This window comes from Calonectris borealis, chromosome 15 (genome assembly GCF_964195595.1).
Source record: "Calonectris borealis chromosome 15, bCalBor7.hap1.2, whole genome shotgun sequence".
In the NCBI taxonomy this organism is placed as follows: domain Eukaryota; kingdom Metazoa; phylum Chordata; class Aves; order Procellariiformes; family Procellariidae; genus Calonectris; species Calonectris borealis.
This window is the reverse complement of record NC_134326.1, coordinates 15,513,395-15,535,686: the sequence shown is the minus strand read 5'-3', so window position 1 is coordinate 15,535,686 and position 22,292 is coordinate 15,513,395. Positions and strand designations below refer to the sequence as shown.

General features: G+C 41.6%; 1 protein-coding gene across 1 annotated transcript; it reads left to right on the top strand.

Moving 5' to 3' along the window:
• The first annotated feature begins 130 nt into the window (after nucleotides 1–130).
• On the top strand, nucleotides 131–19,242 carry C15H5orf47 (chromosome 15 C5orf47 homolog). Its single transcript, XM_075164851.1, has 5 exons — nucleotides 131–7,473; nucleotides 9,093–9,194; nucleotides 10,660–10,762; nucleotides 13,318–13,367; nucleotides 13,741–19,242. The coding sequence occupies exons 1-5, from the start codon at nucleotides 7,012–7,014 to the stop codon at nucleotides 13,765–13,767; spliced, it is 744 nt and encodes a 247-aa protein (XP_075020952.1). The 5' UTR covers nucleotides 131–7,011; the 3' UTR covers nucleotides 13,768–19,242.
• Nucleotides 19,243–22,292: the final 3,050 nt, after the last annotated feature.

Genomic DNA, 22,292 nt, shown 5'->3' with positions numbered 1-22,292 from the left:
AGTAGGCAGGAATTCCCCAAACTTTGTTGGTTTTCTTACTTCGATACAAACAGCTAAGCTTTAATGAAGTATAATTCTGATTGGTCTGGAAGTAGCTCTGCTAAGTGGAGCCATGAGTTGGAATGTGCACATGTACCTGTGAGAAAAAACTGCTGCCCAAAATAACGGTACTGCATGCAGTAGGAATCAAACTGTGCCCACTGCACTGACCAGCACTTTGCTGTTGGCATCTGAGCTGCTAATCTCTTGTGCCATCACCTAAGGAGTGGTGGTGTTAAATAGATGTTGAATATCATTCTTTTCTGTGGGTGCTTCAGGAAATGCAGATCTTACAGAATTGAGCTATAATGGGATTAGTTCTGCAAGATGCTAATCACTTCAATTCCCGCTGGCTTCAGATGTGCAAACTTAGAAGCTAATGCCTTTAGAAACTAGTTTTTAACAAGAATAAAAAGTTTCGCTGGTGACTCTGTGCAGATACTTCCAATCCCTTAAAATGGCTATTTAAAAATAAACAGAAAATGCTGGTATGCTTTGGATCAAAAATCCAGAGGCTAGAGATGGATTGCCTGCCCAGTGAATAACGAATTCCTCACTGCTGCCAGCCAAACAGCACTGGACAGTATTGACCAGTTTTTCGCGTGTGACTTGGCTGGTAGCGGAAGCATTATCTCTCCGTTCTCTGCGTTGGTCTTGTTTGGAAATTGTCATAGTTCAGCCTCTCCCAATGTGATGATAAGTTCTTGACATTGTTCTCAAGTGCAGATGGTCTTTTAGAAAGCATGTGCTTATCAGTGGTTTATCTGATAATGTTTTTTAACAAGCATGATAGACTGAAAATTTCGTCCTGGAACATGGGGATTTTAAGTCTTTTGATACCATGATGGCGGAATTAGCAATGTCCTTCACAATAAGGCACTCCCTGACTGATTTCAATTCACAAATGCTGTAAAATTAGAGATAAATGTTTATCAGGATGTAGCATCTGATTTACAGTTGGGAATGTATATATTAATTCTAAAATTTCCTATATGAAGATTGCAAAATACTTTGTTGAATGTTTAATAAATGGAATTTTATTACATAGGCAGAGGCTAAAAAATTCAACTCAATAAAATGAAATGCCAAAGTGTGCAGCGTTCAAAACTAAAAATAATCACTCTTGGTAGTGATGGCCTTGGCTGATTCTGAATTGCTGGGAAGTAACTTTCTAGGAAAGATGATATAACAAATCCCTTTTGGGTTTCACTTTGTCCTGAAACTATAAATAAATGCTACAGGCAGACTCCAGAAGGTGGAGGTATGCCTGCTGGGTGGAATTTCAGAATTCCCACAGTACATGAATCTCAACTATTTTCTTTCAGCACAAACTGCTCGTCGAGCACAGTCAGCCACCAGCTTTCTCTTGGGTGCTACTTTCACTAAATGAACTGCTACATTCCACATCAGTGAAGAAACTCCGTTTGGGTGGTGATGGATATGACCCATCTAGTACAGATTTAAAGGCTAAGGTATATTTTAAAGAGAGTCTCTTAGCTGTCAAGTTGTTGTTGGACAGTTTCTACTGTCTGTCCCAATTCTCCAGCTGCCGTTTATTCAGTGCTGTGAAAGCCCACTCAGGCACAGTCCAAAACGCACATTGCTTGCCTACAGGAAATCTAAGACAAATAATAGCCTCAGAAAGGATAGATGAGGAAGAAACACTGACATCTCTTCCTCTGTGTAAAATAGCTGATTCAGTCTGTCAGTATGAAAAACAGCCTCTGGGATAAGAATATACTTGCAGCTGTCTTTGCAGTCATAGAAACTGAAGGGGGCAGGGGGGTTGAATCGGTGCTCTAAATACGTTACAGAACTCCCCATTTAAGACGGGGAGAAAAGCTTTCTGAAGCCTGATGCTCTGATTAATGCTATCAGATATCACCTGTTTTCATGACACATGAACTATAATTGGCTGACTTTTTGCAGGGCTTGCCAGAGAGACAATTTGATACTAAATGTTAATTTATTTGAATGTATCTGTCACTAAAGGAAGCTCCCTCAGTCACTGAGGAGCTTGTTTATGGAGCTTGGGAAACCATAGCGCGTACTATTCTGTCCAGATTCCTTCACAAAATTTGCTAGTCAAAAGTTCTCAGTCCTTCTTGTATATATAAAATATGGAAATATATAAGGTCCGTGTTTGTGTGTGTTTTTCTTCCTGAAATTTAATTTTGGTGGGTCATGAAAGCTGAGATTAAATACTCTGAACACAATGCACGTAAGGGGTAACTGTGTAGAACACATTTTTGGTTTTGCATTAATGTTTAGAATGGACTTAGTCTTATCACTCTCAGCTATGTGGCATTTTTTTATTCCAAAACTGTATAGTAGGTTGAGTTGCTTTGCTTTTCACGTGAGTGAAGAACATTGATTTTACTTAAATGGCAGACTGATAGTGTAAATGCAGTTCACACAAGCTGTGTGCCTTAGTAACACAGTTTTGTAATCTGTGGAAAGGGTAGCAATTCACACATAGAGCAATGCATTTTAAAAAAAAAAAGTCTCTGCCAACCTTCTCCAACCCAACGTTTGAGAAAATGTTTGCTCAGTCTAAATCACCATCTCACACCGCTGCTGACTCATGAACCAGGATCAGTTTGCTTAGTGATTGTTTATGCCTTGCTATGCATGTGAAAGCATTAAGTTGTCAATTTAGCAAAGTGTCATTTTTCAAGACAGTGCTTGTCGCTTTAAGCACAGGCCCAGTACTGGTTTGTGATGGAGTACATTCATGCCAAGTGTTTTTGAATTTTCTTTCAGTGAGTTAAATGCGATTTTTTAGGTTTTTGAGGAACATTCTCATTGTAAGCAGCAGGCAGTAGCCCCCAGCTTTGCTTCAGCGAGCCAGCTGTTCACAGGCAGATGTTGCTCTGTACACACTGGCAGAATCAACTCAGCGCTTCAGTCGGTGGCAAGAAAATTTGCTCAAGGGTTGCTTTTACAGGGGGATGTCTTTGGAGGAATGTGATGGCAGAACAAAGCAGTGACTGCTTCAATTTTCTCTGCAGAGCTAGCAGTCCTTGGAGACAGTAGCCCTGCTCTGTTCCTTTTCTGGCAGCATCCTTCTGTCTCGGGGGGTAGGGAGGGACTGAACGTTCAGTAACTGGAACAGTTCTGCAAAGACCCTAGTACATTACAAAGTGGACTTACTGCTGCGGAAGTTCAGTGGTATTTATACTGTAGTCAAATAGCACTGTCTCATATATGCAGAGAGATGTATTGGTGATTATGTTAGCCTGCAGGCACACTTTGGCCTGAGATCATGTTAGATTTCAGAAGAGAGACGAAGAAAACGTGAGCTTTCTGTACTTGGACAGATGGTCTTAGAAGACCTACATTACTGCTGAATCTGAGGATGATTTAGTGATTTTTACTTTTTATATCCTGTACCGAATCAGTGTTCTTCCAGGATGTGAGAGAACAGTATCTGGAGGTTTATCACAGATAGGACTAAACTTCCCCATCTGTGTGTTCACGTCGGGTCTAACTGCACATTCCCCACAATAGCAGTAGTAACATTTAATATCATAGTCCCTGCAGCCTGAAATTTGAAAGAGCCAAGGTAAAGTTTTACTATCTCTGATTTGGAAACAAAGGATGTCGTCATTAAATACCAGTAACTTGCACATTTGTGTGGAAAAATGAAATGGGAGAAACTGAAGTCCTTACCCACCTTTTGCTGTTACCTACTTGACTACAAATCTTTCCCAGAAACAAGGCTGTTTAATTCTGGTGTTATCTTCAGTGATCATTTTGCCTTTTTGAGTTTCCCCATAGTTTTATTTCAGATCGGGAATCTCTATTTAAATATTGTAACACAAAGTTCTTCTAAGCCAAGGTTTCAGTCTCATTGACTTGGGTTTTGATTATGAAGTCTATGGATCTTCTTGGTGATTTGAAAATCTCTCAAGGGGAGGCTCAGGCTTTCATGTAACAAACTTAGTTTATAGTCTGCTAAATATTTTTATGTGCAGCACGGAGAAATGGGAAAATATGCCTCTCCTTATGACTGGTGTGGATGAAGTGATTCCCACATGTATGGTTTGTAAAGCAATCTGAGATATGCAGGTTCATTAATATGAAATGCAGGTGTGCTAAAATGGCAGCTGGCCATTTTATCTCTCTGCTGCACTCTGTTGTTGCTTACATAATTAACTGTGAGATCCATTGTAAATTATGAAATTTCACAAGTAAGCAAAAACTGAAGGCATAATGCATTGCTTCAATTTAGCAGAAGTGGTGAGTTTTGTTTTTATAATGATTCCTAGTTATACTAATAAATGGTCCCCAGTGTATTCTGTAAAGTAACCACATTCTAATAAAATACCTCACTCCAGCGACTCTTAAATATTCTGTGAAAACGAAGGAGATACAGTAATTGTTTGTGCTACTGCTGAGGGTGTAATTAACAATGTTTGACTGTAGCTGTTGTCAGAATTAGCATACTTTCCATATAAAAATCCCTGTTAACAGTGTTAAGATTCGTATTTCAGATGTATTCACGATTTGCAGTTGATCAAGATAATGTAATACTTAATAAGCAATCTGCCTTGCCTGAATTATGTTGAATCATGCGAGTACTTCGTTTAACTCCATTGCAAAGAATCCTCATAGAAAAACAAATCTCCAACAGCAGGAGTTTCCTTTTTGCAGGAAATCACTAGAGAATCAGGGAATCACTAAATGTGCGTGCAGCAATGTCCCATCGGCTCCTTCCTTCCTTCTCTGTGGCATAAGCTCTAGGCTTGCTACCACCAAAACCTACCTTCCTCTAAAACAATAGTCAAGGGTAGTAGAAGATGATGCATTCTTGACCAAAGTAAAACTGAAACAATAGAATTCAGGATTTGCATTGCTCTGAGCAAGTTCTGAGCTGGAGAAGCTGACATTTGAATACAAAACAAACGGCATGATGAGGTGCAGACTGAAAGCTAGAATCTGGTCTATTTTAACTAGACAGTTGAACTTGTGGTGAAAAACAGATTTTTTTTTCCGAAGTGACAGAGAAATACAGAGGTAGTGGCTAGCTGGTAGTCAATTCACACATGTGGAAAGGAGGATGAAAAACAGCGTACAGCTAAAATAGCTGAATTTTTCAGTTCTGCAGATCGCTTATAGATTTTAGGTGGCATTGATTTTTGTCAGTAGTAACAGATCCTAAAAGGGATCTGAGCTGAATTTGCATTTGAAATCAAAGTCCTGGCAATGTGCTGGTGGGAAGAGTGGACAAAATGTGCCACGCGAGGCATGTGTATTTGTATGAGCAGGGTGGAAGCATATTCCGTAAATACAGGTGCTGTATTTGGCACTGACTGGCAGCCCTAATGCCCTGACGGGGCCATAGGAAGGAAGCAGCCTGCCAGTGGGCAAAGGGAACTCCTGCTCAGGAAGATACAGCAGCAGGTATTCATGCACAGTGCGAAGACAGTCATGGAATGAAAATGGGTGCTGTTTAGGTTTATGGGTGTGTGTTCAGGGTTATTTTGAGGTGTGGACTGTGTCTCGTGTTTCAGCAAAAGGAATGCTTTCTTCACCAGGGCTTTGTGATTAACGGACGTGACAAAGTTTGCGCTCCAGGATCAGTTTTTAATGAAGCTATTCGGCTGCCTCTCTCTGGGCTTAGTATCCCCGAATGGAACTCGCTGGCTGCTACCTCACTAGGCCAATCTGTTAGCTCAGGTCTTTGCAGAGGAGGAGGGAGTCCCTGGTGTTTGGGGTTTTTTTGAGATCACAGCTGATCTCAAGGCTACTGACTCGGTCGTATTGTATCTGTGACCTCCTTTTTAGCCCATACACTTTGGAGCCTGCAGTAGATGCCCTTTTACCACTGGGAAATAACAAATTACTCTGGCGAACCGTCAGGCTGTGCCTCTGGAGATTGTTTTCCTCTTTTTCAACTGCATACGCAAAATGCCGCCTTCTGAGAGTGTATAAAATAGCTGGAAATCCTGGGATACTTCGCAGCAGAGTGCTGTGGGTTTCTCCCAGCCCGGGACTCCCGCTCTCCCCGTCGGGCCGCCGCAGGAGCCGGGACCCGGGCTCGTTCGGTAGGTACGGCTGCCACCTCGTGGGGTCCGCCTGCACAGCACCCTGCCCTGCCGAGGGGACGCGGGGACAGCCGCCCTGCAGACCTCCAGGGCTTTCGGCCTCCTCCGAAGGCTGGGGAACGACTCCAGCGTGCTTCGTTGTCTTTTCAGACGCATTCGCAAGGGCGACGGATAGTCAGCACCATTCATGTTGCTGGTGCTGCTAAAACAATTTAAAAAAAGAATTTACTCTTTCTAATTCGTAATGCTTTCCCTCCCCTGGACAGCTAGGTGTGCTGAAACTCTGGGAAATAATTCGGAGCAGTATTTCAGTGCCAAAGCAAAAATCAGTGGGACTTGTGCTCTTAAGTGGTTTGAGAAATCCCACTTGTCGCTGGCCACGTCTCGTAAACCCGCTGCTGCAGTGGGGCACGTCTCTCTAAGCACCGCCATGGGAAGGGCTCCCGACTGCGGTGGGCGTCCTCTCGGCACCACGCAGCGCGCGTGCACGCCTGCTCTTGCTTGAGGGACAAAATGGCGACATGCACTAGCAGGTAAGCTGTCTGGAGTACACCGCTGTGAAAATTCATTATATCAACGCAAGGACTGCATCAAAGAGATGTCACTTGTTCCTCATCTGTAAATCGCAGCAGAGACAGATAATACATCACTGCCTTCAGACTGGAGTCCCGTATATCACTTTATCAATACCTTGCATGAAATACATCAATATATGACTTCAGGCAGCATACTTTGTGCTAAACCCTAACTAATGCTGGCCAAAAGCAACCTTGTGGAGCAGGTTACTACCGTGTGTATCAGAGAGGGGGAGAGAGACTGGGATGGTACAAGGCCCGCTCCTATCCTGCACTAGGCTCGTTGTTCCTTCCTGCTCAGAAAACAGTTATTTCTCCCTTTTTCGCCATCCAGCCGGGACACTGAAATGGGACGATGGCGACCAGACAGGACGAGGCAGGAGGGGTGTTCTGCAGGTCCCCCTGCGCCATGCCTGCCCAGAGGAAGGGGCCGCCGGTGCCGTGCACCCCACAGTCTGGTGGCCGGGACGCCAGCCCCCGCCTCTCCTCAGTGCCCTGCCTCGGCGGGGCCTCGCTGCCGTCCTCCCCCGCCACGGATGGAGCCCGGCCGCAGCCAGGGGAGGCCGCCCCTGCAACTCGTTTATGTCAACAGCTTCGGCTCCCACCGCTGCGGCTCCGTCATCCGCTACGGCAGGGGCTGTCGACAGGCCGAGGCGGGCCGGGCTGGGCCCCCGCTTTCCCAGTCAAGCCCCACGGGGCAGGCTGGGGGGCTGAGGGCTGCCCCGGCGCCAGGGGACAAGGCCGGCCCTGGGCCGCCCGCTGCTGGTGGCAGGGCGCAGGCGGGGGGGAGCTGTGGCGTGGCGAAGCCTGTCAGCCGCCATCACTGTACGTGTCGTTGAGCTCCAGGGACCTCTGTGTGCCTGGGCATGGGAGAGCACAGGGCTGAGCCACCGCCATGTCCTTCTCTTCTGGTGGGAAGCCATTTCCCTGCAGTGCGTTGTTGATACTGTCCCGCAGGGTCTTCCCTTGCAATCGGACTGTGCACGCTGAGAGGGGAACATGGCACAATTTTTTTGTTAATGTGCCCAGTACAGTCGGACTGGGTATTTAGGCAGGAGGTAGAACATGGTGTTAAACTTACATGAGTGAAAAATAATATTTTTGCCCCAAACTCTTACACTGTTGAGCTACAGTGTCTCCATCCTGTAAGGTGAGGTGCCTGCAGCCTTCCCTGTCCCTTCCTGTGATAGCAATAAGGCCAACACCAAGCTATGTCCAACAGGGCTGCTCTGGTACACACCACCGAACTTTTGGGTCCTTTCCGCCTCTTCTCAGGAGATTCCCACCTATCCAGAAAGCCACTGTGCTGCTGGCTCCCTCATTGCTGTGACAGCCCGAAGATGTTTCTTAATTTTCTTTCTTTGTGGCCGGGACCAAAGAAAGTTGGGATGGGCATGGGCGTGGGTGCCTTTTTTAAAAAAAGCAAACAAAGAAGATTAGGCAGCTTTCCACTGGTTGCGATCTGTTATGAAACATAGCTCTGCTGCACAGGATGAAATGGAGTGAAAATGGAGAACATGACCTGGCTTCTGGAGAACAAGCTGGGGTGTGAGCTGGAAAGGATGGGTGACACAGATAGGGTGGTCCTGAATTTTACTAACTTGTTGCTCTTGAGTTGTTTTCATTTTCCTCCTCCTAAAAGCCATTTTTCTAAAGATGACAAAGTGAAATGTTACATTAGTCTGTAATTAAAAGCACCCGTTCTGCTGGGTTATTATCTAAGTGATGCCAACCTGTGGCTCGGACGCAGCCTGTGGCTATCGGTAACTCGAAGCCTTGCTCCTGCGCTGTGGCTGCCTTGGGTATCTGGTGGTGGGGCTGTGGTGGCCTGGAGCACGCTGGTTTGCCTGAAGCCCTGCTGCGGCCGGGGACGAGCCCGCGGCTGTGACCGCATTCAGCATCCCCCCGTGGATCACCCTTTTGCTCAGCTCATGCCATGCCCTGCCTGCCCAGCAGCTCCTCAGAAAGCTGCCGTCCTCACCCCACTGGGAACTCACACGAGTCCTTCCTCCTTGTGGCTATGTGTGTCTTGAGTTCCCAAAATCAACCTGCCCTTCTTGCTTCTGTTTTTTAGTGCTAGCAGAGGTGATTTGTCTGGTTTCTTGCCTCAGTCTACTCACCATTTCCTCTTTGAGCTCAGGCAGAATTCTAGTAGCTGCCACAGCAAGGGGAAAAAGAGGGAATTAAAAGCTAGTTGTATTGCCCAGAAGCCTGTTGTCTTCAGTTTTGAAAGTTGTTTTGTGGAGTTTGTGAGACACCCCCTTGCCCTGTGGTTATAATGGAGAAAATAAGGCAGATGACAGTAAGCACGATGTGAGGACTGGTATCCTGTAACCTGCTGGGATCAGAAATAAGTATCCCACTGGAAGATGGGGAATCTACAGCTTCCTCAGGAATATATTGTAAACACTTGCAATATGCTTTCTAAACTCTCTTCCTAGGTGATCTTCGAGAGGATAAGGCTGACACCTTTGACTTTCCCTTCCCTTCAAGAAATGTTGATAAAGTAATTAAACGAAAGAAGCAAAAGGTATAAAATGTGAGAGCTGAATTAGCTGCCTTTGTATTTGAGAAAATCGCTCCCTGCTTGTTCTGTGTATGTCTATGTGAGAGCATGAGGGAGATAAAAAGATTGAATTGGTAGTCTGATACTGAAAACCTTACTTACAGAAAAGAAAAATGGTATTATTCTCCCTCTCTGGAGGCTTTAAAATTCTGGCTCTCATTCAATAAAGCACTTAAGTGTGTGCTCACCTTGAAAAATGAGAGTATGCTGTTGACTTAAAGCCTGTACTGAAATGCTTTGCTGGATTGGGGCCAGGGTGCTGCACACCTTGCTGGGTGAAACCTGGCAGGGAAAAGCTCTGCAGCTCCTCCTCCTCTTCTGTTTTAAGCAAAGAAATCCCACAGGTTACAAATAAGGGAAGGCAAGAATCAGAGGTATTAACACTATACTAGTAGCAATACGGAATTACTTTCTGTTTCACAAATGTATTTCTTGTTCCTGTTCAGTAGGTTCAACAAATGCTTGAAATTTTAAAAGGCACATTTATTAAAACAGTAACTCATTATGAGATTTTGTAATGTGAAGTACAAGTAATCAGCTCGACTATAATATAGTAATGTCACACATACTTGATTTAAAACCAGCAAAATACTACTGACTTCAAGGGAACAGCTACTAACATACAGTAATATCGCTCTTCTAGTACATTAAATAGTCTTCAAAAAGAATGAGGAATATGTATTATGTTTTAGCAATAAAAGTCCATGAGAAAGGAATTATCTTTAGATTTAAACTAGTTTCACAGATGGGGTCCAGCAAAAGTCATAACGTTAGCATGTTAACAGCCATTTATATGTTAGGCTGCCGCTGGCTGAATGCCTTTGTCAGCAGTTCCAATTTCATATTTTCAATGCACAAGTTTGAAATGTGCCCACTATAACGGAGCTTTATGCCTCTAACATAAAGGTTATCAACACCTATAAAACAGATTCATATGGATTTGATGTGAACTAGGCAAGGCTAGTTGCTATTCTGGAATCTGAGCATGGGATCCAAATTATGCTGCTGTTGAGGGATTACATGAAGAAGTTTTTGCTCCTGGAAAAATGAACAATCTTATTCCCCCCCCCATTTTGGATGACTTTGAAGAGAGTTTAATGGCTCTACACACGTTTTCATAAGCTCTTCTTATCTAGAAGGGCACTTCACAAGTCCTGGATAAACAAGAGTTCTAGGCAAGAAAGGAGGAGGATATCTCATGTGGAAAATCGTGGAGTAATTTATGTATGTTTTTTGACTTTTAAATAGAGGTGATTCTTCCAGCATATCCCACATATATATCCCTCCTCTACATCTCCCCTTCCCAATCCTCAACAAAAAACCAGTTGGACTTCATAGTCATGCTGGAGAATTCAAAGTTCTGCCCTCTAAATGTTCTAATGCAAACTTTTTATATGCTTCACTGAGAAAGTTCAATTTTATCTTTCAGGCCAAAGTCTGGCTTAAGGTCTGGAAAGTAATTTCAAAAATGCTTGAAGAAAATGAAAAGTTCAGAAGTCGACTCTTGACTTGCAGTCAGTTTAGTGGAGAAGGTAGGCAATGAACTGATAATGTTTTATTTTGCTAGAGAAAACAAATTATTAATGCAAGTGCTTTGACTTAAGATCCCTAGGTTTAAGGTCCATTCAGCTGTTTGTTTTAGGTAGTGGGTTTTACAAATCACAAATTATGGAATTCATTGCATATTTTAGACACTTGTAGCCATATTTGAAAACTCCTTGTGTTTCATTGAGGATCTTATATGTATTAATTTGGAGGAAGGATGGCAGAAGTGTTTGCTGCAGTCTAACATTAAAGACATGAACATAAAATATCTGCAAGTTTTTCTGAACACGGGAAATATGTAATTAAACTATTATTCACAGATTGGTCTAAAGCAGTACTTGTACGAATAATAATTTATTTTTTCACATAGGAAAATAGTGGTTGGTTTCATACAGACAATAAATAAATTAGATGCTCCCCAAAGGTAGCTGTAACACAATTTAACATAACCATTGAACATGTTCTCACACTCTGCGCTGAATACAGCTATTTCATTACTGGAAAATGACTCGGGAATTAAAACTGGTGCTCTGCACTGAGACACTTCAATTAGAGACGTTGTAGTTGCTGCCCAATTTAAGATAACACAGTGTATGCTTACAAATGTAATTGGAATTTCTGGTCTAACAGTCTGATGAGTTTTTAGGAAAAAGAATATACTAATCCATGAAGAGTTACCAGGCAAGTTAAAAAATGGCGTATTCACCCCCAGCGCCTCTGTTTAACTTACATTTGTGTTGATGGAAGTTTTCCGCATGTAGGCATGTTAGGCTATATATCAAAATGTATGTCCATTGTTGCCAGTATCTCATTCTTGTAAAATGTTGAATGTTGCATACTGATTAGATTTCCACATACATGACAAGAAAATATTCCCTCGAAAATATTCTTCGTGAGAACAAAAGAAGCGCAATTCTCATTCAAAACAGAAATCTGCCTACCCCAGTGGATGTCCCCTGCGACCTGCAGTGGATGTTATTGGAATAGTAGAAGAAATTCCGCAATACGCTGCAACAACATATTCCGCAATTATTCTGCAAATATTCTGCATTATGTGGAAAAGCACTTCTTCTCTTTGCTTTAAAACCAATTCCTGATTAATTTGGTTATTATGAGATGCTGAGTATTAATTATGTGCTATTCGTATTCTTTATACCACCCACGATTCCATTGGCCTCTGTCATATTTCTGTTCAGTTCTCTCTCTCTCAAGCTGAGAAGTTCCAGTCTACTAAATCTCTCGTCTTACGGAAACTGTTTCCTGGCTCTGATAATCCTTATTCTCTTATGGTTTGTCATCAATTGAAATGCTGTCTACTTCTCTATATGGTGCATAGTTCATCCATATTGTTGCTCATTTGCTTGCGGTAATGAGAGTAATTCCTTGCAACTGTTAACACTATATCTGACTCATGCCTGTGTAAGTGAGCACCTGTGAAATATAAGAATTCCAGAGGGTTGGGCAGGGGTACCCTTCCTCCTGAAGTCATCCGTTCCTGCTAGCCAGGAGAGATTTGGCAGAGGGGGTGCGTGTCTGTCGCAGGATTTTTTCCTCTATAACGCCTGTTGCAGAAGCCATTGTAACGCTGGGCTTCTCTACCTAATGGAAAGGTTTTGATCTAGCAGCTACCACGTACTTTCTCCTGCAGCTTAGATCATTGCAGAAGTTTTTGTGCACAGCTATTAATGTATATGTAGGACTTAGCAGTCACTGAAGAAAAAAAAAGTCTTCCAGGATTTTTGTTTGCTTGCTTTTAAGAAAAAGGAAAACAAGAGACAAGGAAAAATCTTTAATATATTATTGCCTCCAAAATTTCCTGTTACTGTAAAAAAGCCGAGAATTCTACTGATACACAAGATCCCCTAGGTGGATTTACCATCTCAAAATAATGGCTGCTAATCTGCTTTTCTGTTTGTTATGGATATGCAGTGTGCTGCTTTGTCAAGCTGGTATTTATGGACAGGGCCCATTCCCTTTTCAGATACTCATTTCTTTTTGTCATCTGGAGGGAGAGCGTTATCTTTATGTATAATTTCCAGTGACTTAAAAAAAAAAATCCAATCCAACCAACCAACCCCCACCCCCAACACTTACTCTATCCTTAATTGTAATTGTACCTCATTTTTCAGGAGCTTTAATCGAGAATCTACTATTAACCTCTATTTAGGTGAAAACCATCAATTCTAATACCTTCTTTCTAATTAGCAGATTTTGCACAACATCAAATCAAGGAGATAAGTCTCCTATTCATCTGAAATTTTCATTAAACAAGAAGCAAATTGAATAATTCTAGCAGACATTTAGATATGGATCAACAAATCTGAATAAACTGGGTTCATTTTTATCTTTTTTTTTTTTACTAGATTAATAAAGCTAAAAAATGAATGCTGCATTTTATTGCCTCTATAAATAGTTTTCTTGAGAGAACAAAAATCTGCTTGAATTCTAATGCTACCTATTTAATCCTTGGAATGCTGCAATTAAGATTAGATTCAGTGTGACTGAAAATGATGATGTGCCTCCACATAATATTCTCCCACAGGCAATGATATGAACCAAAGCTCACAGAATGAGGCATCCTACCTGGACAGGGTATGTATGCAGTCCATTAGTTGCCAAGCAAGCTTAAATGCTAAAATAAACAAAATAATCATACAAAAAAGACACACTGATATTGTTTAATGCTATTAATAAGTACCAGTTGTATACTTCAGTATTACTGACACTGGGCCTAGTTGTTTTTCAAGATTTCAGTCATGTTTGGGAAGCTCTGTCCTCAGCAGGAAGGGCTGTGTGCATTGCCAAGGCGGGGAGGGTGGATTTTGCCTTTTTATTGAGCTAAATCCTTCTGTGATGGTCTAAAGTAAAATCTGAAGAATCTGAATAGAGTCTTTATTTGTCACGCTTTATATCTGACTTTTTTATATTAAAGGCAATGCACCGCTTTTGTCATTTTTTTCTCTAGGAGGAGTCCATCTTTGGCTGGGTATAGCAAGAAAATAAAGGAAGATTCAATCCGAAAGGAAATATAGAAGTAGTGAAAGTTTTTGCTTTGATCTAGTTCTTACTGAAGTCGGTGGCAAGACCGCAAGTGATTTCAGTGAACACAGGTTCTCTGTTGTTTGTTTGGTGTATGTGCTTCTGCTGTTTAAGAGGTTTGTTTTTACAGGGGCTTAAACAGCTTTGTTGTGAGATATTTATTTCAAGTCATTGTCTGGTGTTTCACTTAGCTATTAGTTTTCAAAAGCTTTTTAATGAGCATAATATTGTGACAGTTTGCTTGCAAAAGAATAGAGATACACATTTAGCGTTGACTCTGTATTTATATCTATTTTTTTGTAGCTTGTCAGAATCATAAACAAACACAAATTCAGTAAGGCAGAACGGCACACAAGATATAAAGAAACACTGTTTTTCTTACTGATTTGAATAATTTTGACTTTATTATATTAAAATAATACACAATTACCCTTCTGTTCATTCATCCATTTATACATGAATCTCAGCAAGTATTTTGAATATGATACCAGGTGAATGTTTTCTGTGTTACTGTTCATCGTGAAGCACATAATGATATCATCATAATCAGAAGGTATTGTTTATCTAGCTGACTTCAATAACATGATATAATTTTCTTCTGTTATGGAGTCTCATACTTGAACTCTTGATTGACTGTTAAACCCTTTTAAACTAGCAAATTGTGTAAATGGAACATGGTGACTGCATAAAAATAGTATGTGTATGGATTTCATCTCTGTAGATAAAACATTCACCTGTCACAATTAAACGTCCTTGGTTTCAATAAAAGGATTGTTTTCTCATTGCATAATGTTTTAGTGCTTGCAGATATAATGACTGGAATGTCAGAGTGCTGAGCTTTAATAACATGCTAGTGATTGTGTCATTAAGCAGCAAAGCATTTGGAAGGGTTTAATCTCTGTTTTCTTAATAGTAAAACTGCAAGTATATAACTGGAATGTGCCTTTTTCATGACAGCTCTGGCATCAAAGTTCTTTTCTGATTTTACTTAAAATAGTTGACATTTCATCTTGGAAAAGGAAGTGAGAAAGAAAAGTATTCAATCAAGATGTGATCATTTTTCTGGCAGAGCAAAAATGTCATAGTTCTTTGGTATTTTCAAAATACATGTTTGGAGTCACACTTTTTTTTTTTTTTTTTTTTTTTGTACTAGGGGAGATGATCTCCCTGTTCCCACAGTTCTATCAATGAAATGTTTGCATGGAGAGTATTTAGTTTATAATTCTGGATTGTAAATGTAGAGTTGTTGCTCTAATGTTTCTTTTTTTGTAAATTACAGCTGCAGTTGGTACCTCTCCTGGCACAAACTTAAGGGGCCCTGGAAACAAAGCTTTTCTTCCAGGTGCATAATTGCTACTTTTACAGGATAGATGAGATGCATTAACCTAAATCGCTGAATGAAACTCAACCAACTCATTAAGATTCTTTGGATAAATATAGAACTTTGTCTGTGGGACTATGCTAAAGAAGAAATTATAGAAGATAAATATAGCCCTAGATCATCCCTGTCCATATATGTCTTACAATCTGAAAAGTCTGTGGTTGTCAGAAGCTGCCAGGGCTATCTGATAGTGGTTTACCTGCATGCTGCAGCCACTTCATATGTGTAAATGACCAGAAGGTGCAAGGGAAGACTCAGACCCTAGAAAACAGATTTGGTCTTTTATTGGTACACGGGTGGGAATGGAGGGGTGGTAGCTTCCCCTTTGTGTGTTCAGGGACCAGTGAGGTGTGATGGTTTAGCCCCAGCATTGCCCAGCTTCAGTGGCTTTGCTAGATTTTGTAGGGACACAGAGTAGCCCGGACTTACGTGCTGTGCTGCTCCGTTTTCTTTCAGGTGTGCTTTGAGGGGGAGGGCCTATGCAGCATCGACTTTGCCATATGGCTTTATACTTGTTAACATCCTGCTAATCAAGAGAAAGAAATTACTGTCTTCCTTATTAATCCCAGAAAATCTGTCTTCTTGCCTACTTGTCTTAGCCCTTGTCCAACATGCCTTCGCTTCGCTTCCAGCTCACTCCAGAATGCAGTTCGTGTCCAGAGCGGAGGCTGGTGAGCAGCAGTGCTTCTCAGCCTGCGAGGCGTGTGAAACCGCGAGCAAGAGCCAGCAGCCCCTTCCCCAGAAACCCTGTGGTGCTGATGATATAATTAATTGGTTGGGATCTACTAATAGAAAAGAACTTTCAGTTGGCGATACTTTGAAAGGGATCTTGCATTTCAAATCACTTTCGGCCAGAGCAGCTAATGCAGTGGGGCAAAAAGATATATGCTGATTTAGGTTAAATTCTAACTCTTCGGGTGATGAAGTCTAGCTTATTAATGTAGGGACCAGATTTCAAAGATACTGTTATGAACAAGGGTCATCAGAGTAGTTAAGCTGCTGAAAAAAGAGTCTGGAGAAAAACCTAGCTCAAAATACACAAACCAGGCCAGCTGACACATACACTGTCACCATCCGCTCAGACCCCTGTAGTAATGCATTCTTTTTTTTTCCTTCATATGACCATTTAAGTGTAAACTGCAGAAGAGAAAGTAATTGTTGTGTTGCATTAAAATATGCTTATATGATCCAAGTAAGTAACATCTTCAACAAGAAAAAAAAAAGGGTTGGTTTATACAGGAAAAACTTTATTTAAACCCTCTTTGTTAAAAGGAGTCAGAAGTAAATAAGGGAACCTCAGGGCACTAGATCATATACTTGAGATTCAGAAAGCAACTGATCCTCCTCTGAAGTCCTTAATCATCACTGCAGAACCAAAAACAAGTGTTATACCATCCTGCTGTGGTTCCTGGGAAGCAGTGTTGTTCTTTCACATTCTTCAAAATGCATATCAGTTACCTGAAGTTTTTAATAACAAATCTCACTTGGAGTGTGAACCGAAGCAGATGTGCAAATACAGAGGTCACGCTTTGTCTTTGCTTTGCCTTGTTCTCAGTACATGATTTACCTTTCTACAGAAAGCAAAAACTCCAGCTTATTCTAAAAGTTCAAAAATTTTTCATCTCAACCCTATGACCAGTTGCCAAGAGATCTGAGGAGTTACCTTGTGGTATAGAGGTGGGAGGGAGCAGCCAGGCACACAGAGTAACTGAAGGCATTGCTGCTGAATTCTTGTTATCTGTAAATAATAGTGTCAGCCATGATCTCAAGATCTTAAAGTTGGTCTGAGTAAGTGTTTTGTACTGTGTTTTCATAAATACAAATGACTCTATATGAAGGTAAGCAATGGAGAATAAGCCTTTGGTTTTTATATTGCTATTCCATGCTAGTTAAAGAGCTGTTGGTAAAACAAAGTTTAGCTGGAAATAGCACATCTGCTGGGCCTGAAATGTTTTGATTGAAGTTAGCCCATTCAGTGCGTTCTTGCCAAATTGAGCTCCCCTGGTTCCTGGAGCACTTCTTGGCAGGTCAGCCCAGAAAATGCAGCCTCCTCTGTCTTGGAGTAGTCTGCCCAATGGCACCGAGGACTGTCCAGGGCTTGGGGGCTTGAAACTCCAGCCGGTGGTCTTGGGCTACCGCTTCCAACCTGCTGTAAGGCTAAAAGCAAGAAAATCCTGGGAGCTTGAACTCCACTTTGATTTCCATGTCTGGAAGCACTAAGAGGCTTGGCTGAAGCAGGACTGCCGGAGCTCCTGCACTCCCTAATGTGGAGCTGTGACTTTGGGCAGGTTTCCCGGGGTAGTCTTCAGCATCAAGGCTGCACCGGAGCCAGAGGGTCTTGGGAGCTCCCACAGCTACTGTGTGGAGCTGGCGTTTGCAGATGCTGCTGGATTGCCAAAGACTATGTCACTGATCAGCCACAGGCTTGGGAACTTGGGAATTGTGTTTTCTAAGTGTTTTGATGTTTCTGAAGTGATCTTTCTGGGAATTTCCAGTTTGTGGGCATTTTCAAAAGAGTTTGTTTCCTGCTTGATTTGGATCAAAGCCACCAATTCAGATAAAATCCCATTTCCTGCAAACTGGAGGCTTGGCTTGCCAGACAGCTGTTCTGCTCATGCCCCATCTGCTCTGGTATTGTGATGAATCAGATTCCTCTGTCCTAACAGCAGAGGTTCTGCAGTCCCATGGCCTGTGAGGTTATCATAACTTGGCCATAACAATGTAATCAATCATCAGGGTTAATAATATTTCATTGCTGATTCCTTCCATGAAAAGATTTTGGCTCTTAAGCAAAAAACTTGAGAACAGGATGTGGAGTTTCTAACATGGTCAGATTTTGGGAAAGTATAAGGTGACCTTTGTCTTCACTGAACATTTACATCCAGTAAATGTCTTTGTCTTTAGGGCCCTCTCTGGTAGTCAATGTTCATGTTTTAACTTCAAAGCTTCTAATACAATTTTGCATGGGCTCTGACTAAAGAATAGCCTTCAGCAGGCAGTTCAGTTCTGGTTGGTTTTTTTGGGAGGGAAGTGACTGAAAGCAAATTTTGGGCATATGTGACATTTTATGTGTGCAGTAGGCCCTTAAATATAAAACAAAACAGGATGCAAATTTGATTTATAGCTCTTGTAAATAATTCTCAGTGACATGGGCAGGTTTGTTTATTATGTATATTTTCATTGCATAAGCGCTTATATAACTATGAGGATAGGAATTTGCATAAAAACCAAAGCAGCCATTCTTTGATGAGTTTAACATTATAGGCTTTCCAGCAAATTGAAGTAGCAGGGGAACCTATTGCTTAAGTGGAAGCTTAGTTTATGAGGAAAAGAGCAAAATTTATTGAAGCGTATTAAGGCCACAGTGAATTTTTAATAAATATTCACAGGAAGTTGCTCACTTGTCAGTGACAGCATCGCGGCCATCTGATCTGATGCAGAAAAATTCATGTTTGAAAGTTTCTGCCTGCCTAGTAGCTAGTGAAAAATCAATGTGTGCAGCTGCAGTTTCATTTTGTTAGAAACAAAAGATATGGAGGCCCCTAAGGAAAAAGGGAGTATGCCTTGATCCAGAGAAAGGCTGAACACCTTCTGGAAGATGCTGAGTACTTTCACCTCCCATTGACGGTGGCACCTCTTAGAATGGACTATATTGTGTCTTCTGTGCTGTACGTATGGGGCATATTAATGAGAGGCTCTCTTCTTCTTCCTCTGAATTGTGAAACCACGTGTGTCTCATCCGAGTGGTTCGGCTGAACTGTGGATGTTGCTGGGCGGCTTGTGAACATGTCTGATTTGTGTAGTCTCCCAGAGATCATGACAAGAATACATTCACGCTGTGAATGGGTGAAATTTATTGCACGCCTGGCATTCCTGCAGAGACAAGGAATGGAGGCAGATTAAAGCAGCTGTGCAGGAAGGTTCACTAAGGCACTGACAAGTGCTCCCTCTCTTCCAGAATCTTTGTAATCTCTTGTATTTTGAAATGAATAAGAAATTAACGTGGCTTTTTCCCCTGTTCTGCTGTTTGCTTATTTTCTTGTTCCTAATGTGACAGGAAGTCAGCAGCGCCCGTGTAATTCTGTGTAATGGATGAGCTCCTCCACAGCAATGACTACAAGTAGTTAACCCAACTTAAAATGTACATGATCGCTTTTTACATCCCTGGGTATTTTAAATTCCTTTAAAACTCCTTTAATTCCTTTAAATTCCTTTATAGAGTAAAAAATCTTGATTGTGATGCTAATTTGTGGAGTGATCTCCCAAGGAACAGAACAGAAATGCCCTCCTTGCTTGACTCTGTCGTCCTCGACTGAGCAAATCAAGGGAGGATGAGCAGTGAGGAGCAGTTTGGAGATGAGCAGGGAACAAAGACTTGTCCTTTTATAATCTCTACAGGTCCGCAATTCATTCAGGCAAGCATTTGAGTGGTAATAATCCCATATTTTGGGTTTAGGTTGAGGTTGTGGTAAGATTCCTTCCTGTGCTGATGTGCTCTGTCTAAATGTTACTTTCCATCCACGTCATGGTGTTTCCTCCAGGAAAACACAGATCTGAATTCTGACTGTATATATTTGTTAAGTCACAGGACTCCGATCAGGGCTGGATTTGGCCTAAACTGTCTCCTGAACTTCTGTACTGGTTTTCATTGTTGTATTAAACTAATTTTGAAAGGAATTAGTAATTGCTACTGCCTGTACACGTTTTCAAAGACTTTCATTGAAAGCCTGATCCCAGTTTTTCAATATATGAAAACAGATAAAAATAATGTTACTGGTAATAATGAGCAAGAACACTATAAGGAAAAATGCACAATGTGCAGGAGATATATTTTATGAAGAGAGATGAGCATAAGAATTTCATAGATCAAGGGGCAAGTAAGTAATATTCATTAACATTGAAGAGAAGTTGATTTTTATGTTCAGGCTTGAAGTGGGTAGTGGTTGAACTATTCTGTGACTGACATTTTGTTTACAAGTTGCAGAATTTACAATACAGTGAAATGTTATACCCAAGCCCTATTACAAATATTATGCCTCTTAACGACAGCCAATAATCTTCAGTGTAAACTGATAATGAAAACAGTAATTCTGCTCTGATTTGTTTAACTGGAAATAGAAAATAATATATCGTGGGAGTCTTATTAAAAGAATAAAAAGAGGCATATATTTTTGTTGACAGAAGAAATATATTGTTTATTCCTCTGGGGTCTCATGTTGCTCATATTGCTGCTTTGTCTTATTGCCAGTCACTGAGCTGCTCTGTGTGGGTGGGAATGTCAGACTCTGCATTCGCTCCATAAGAAAATCTGTATATTAGTCTTTGATTTCCCATATTCAGTTGAGTTTGCTTTAATGTTGTCCCCAGAGAATGTTCACTTTTAGGATCTTACTGGCAACTTTAGGCATCTATTTTTTCCATAAAGCATCCTGCTACATAAATTTACTCCTGTTAGTTTGTCTGTTTGTGAAAGAGGCATTTTTCAAAGAGGTATTTTCAAACTGAAATAGAGCATACTGACCCTACGTAGTTACAGGGCTAGTTCAGTCTCATGGAGGAAATGGAAGTTATTGGATGTAATGCCAAGGAGGGCTTTGAGAGATTCAGCATCTCTCTGCACATCTCCCTCCACCACACTGCCAAAATTCTCAGATGGTGCCACGGAAAGATGTTGCTTAAAATGTACTTCTACCCTGAAAAGTCATAAGGCAAAAGCAGCATCTGCTCACTTACTGCAGGTTCTTGCTGCTAGTACTCACAACTAAAAGTCTTCTTTTAGTTGGTGGCTCTAACTGCCGTGCTTGAATGCTGGCAATGTTGAGCTGCATTCTCTGGGTTATGTGGAATAAATCCAACACAGTTTAGTTCTGTTTAGTTATCAGTTGATTTGCAGCTACATGAAAGGTATTTTACAGTGGTAGTAATGCACAAGAAGGAATGGGATTCACTTCATTGCGCCTTAGCTATGTTACTCTGAAGAGTATTCAAGTATAACCAACAAAAGTTAATACATTAAACTCTGCGAGCATATCAGTGTGTTCAAGTGAGTAGACATGCTGAGCAAGCAGATAACCTTATCTGTAACCTTATTTTTCATTGTGTAACCACACTTTCCATGCGTTTGCACAAGTGATTATGGAGATTTAACATCAGTGTGTTTGTGAATTGCTGCTTAAGACATCTCTTAAGTCAGAGGATCTGCCTAGGTGTCTCTAAGGTAGTATTTTGGCTAGCAGGATATTTGTTACTGATGTTGATGTGCATGAAAATAATTTGGTTTTCAGATCACAGAATGCATTTGCCAAGCTATTAAAGACATCACTTTGCTTTTCAACAAAGAGCTCTCATGTCCCTTGGTCATTACCAGATAAAGGTGGAAAACCACAATGCCATTTCTATGGAGTTACAATGCAATGTTTCCTTTGCATTTTTAAATAATATATCCTAGTCCCTCAGTTGAAAATAGCCATTTTGCTGACAGTGGAACTAGAGTAGTTCAAATGTATGCATTCAGTGGAAGATAACTGTAGAGTCTGTGAATCCCTTTGGATGGTCAAATCACTTCAGATGATATAATCTGTAATATATTGAAAGTTGGGGAAAGAGTTGCTGCAGTTGCACTTTCTTGCTTGGAGCATCTGCCCTACGGGGAGAGGCTGAGAGAGTCGGGATTGTTCAGCCTGGAGAAGGCTCAGGGGCTCAGAGCCAGCCTCTTCTCAGTTGTGCCCAGTGACAGGACGAGGGACAACGGGCCCAAACGGAAACACAGGAAATTTCATTTAAACATAAGAAAAACTATTTTCTATGAGGGTGGCTGAACACCGGAACAGCTTTACCAGAGCATTTGTGGTGTCTCCATCCTTGGAGCTATTTAAAACCCAACTGGACACAGCCCTGAGCAACCTGCTCTTGCTGTCCCTGCTTTAAGCCAGGGGGGTGGACTGATCTCCAGATGTTCCTGCCAGCCTCAGCGATGCTGTACATGAAAGAAAAGAAATGCTCTGATAGGAGCCTGGTCCAGTGCCCCGCTAGGACCAGAGGCTTCTGCTCGGGATCTGGAGAGCGGGCAATGTCTGGGACAAGACTGGGCTTCTGTC

What these genes read in the sequence shown, in the direction of transcription:
- C15H5orf47 (XM_075164851.1), top strand. Translation starts at nt 7,012, where the DNA reads ATGGGACGATGGCGACCAGACAGGACGAGGCAGGAGGGGTGTTCTGCA. An exon ending in GCTGTGGCGTGGCGAAGCCT is followed by an intron (nt 7,474 to 9,092) that starts GTCAGCCGCCAT and finishes TATGCTTTCTAA; the next exon opens with ACTCTCTTCCTAGGTGATCT. An exon ending in AGGCATCCTACCTGGACAGG is followed by an intron (nt 13,368 to 13,740) that starts GTATGTATGCAG and finishes TTTTTTCTCTAG; the next exon opens with GAGGAGTCCATCTTTGGCTG.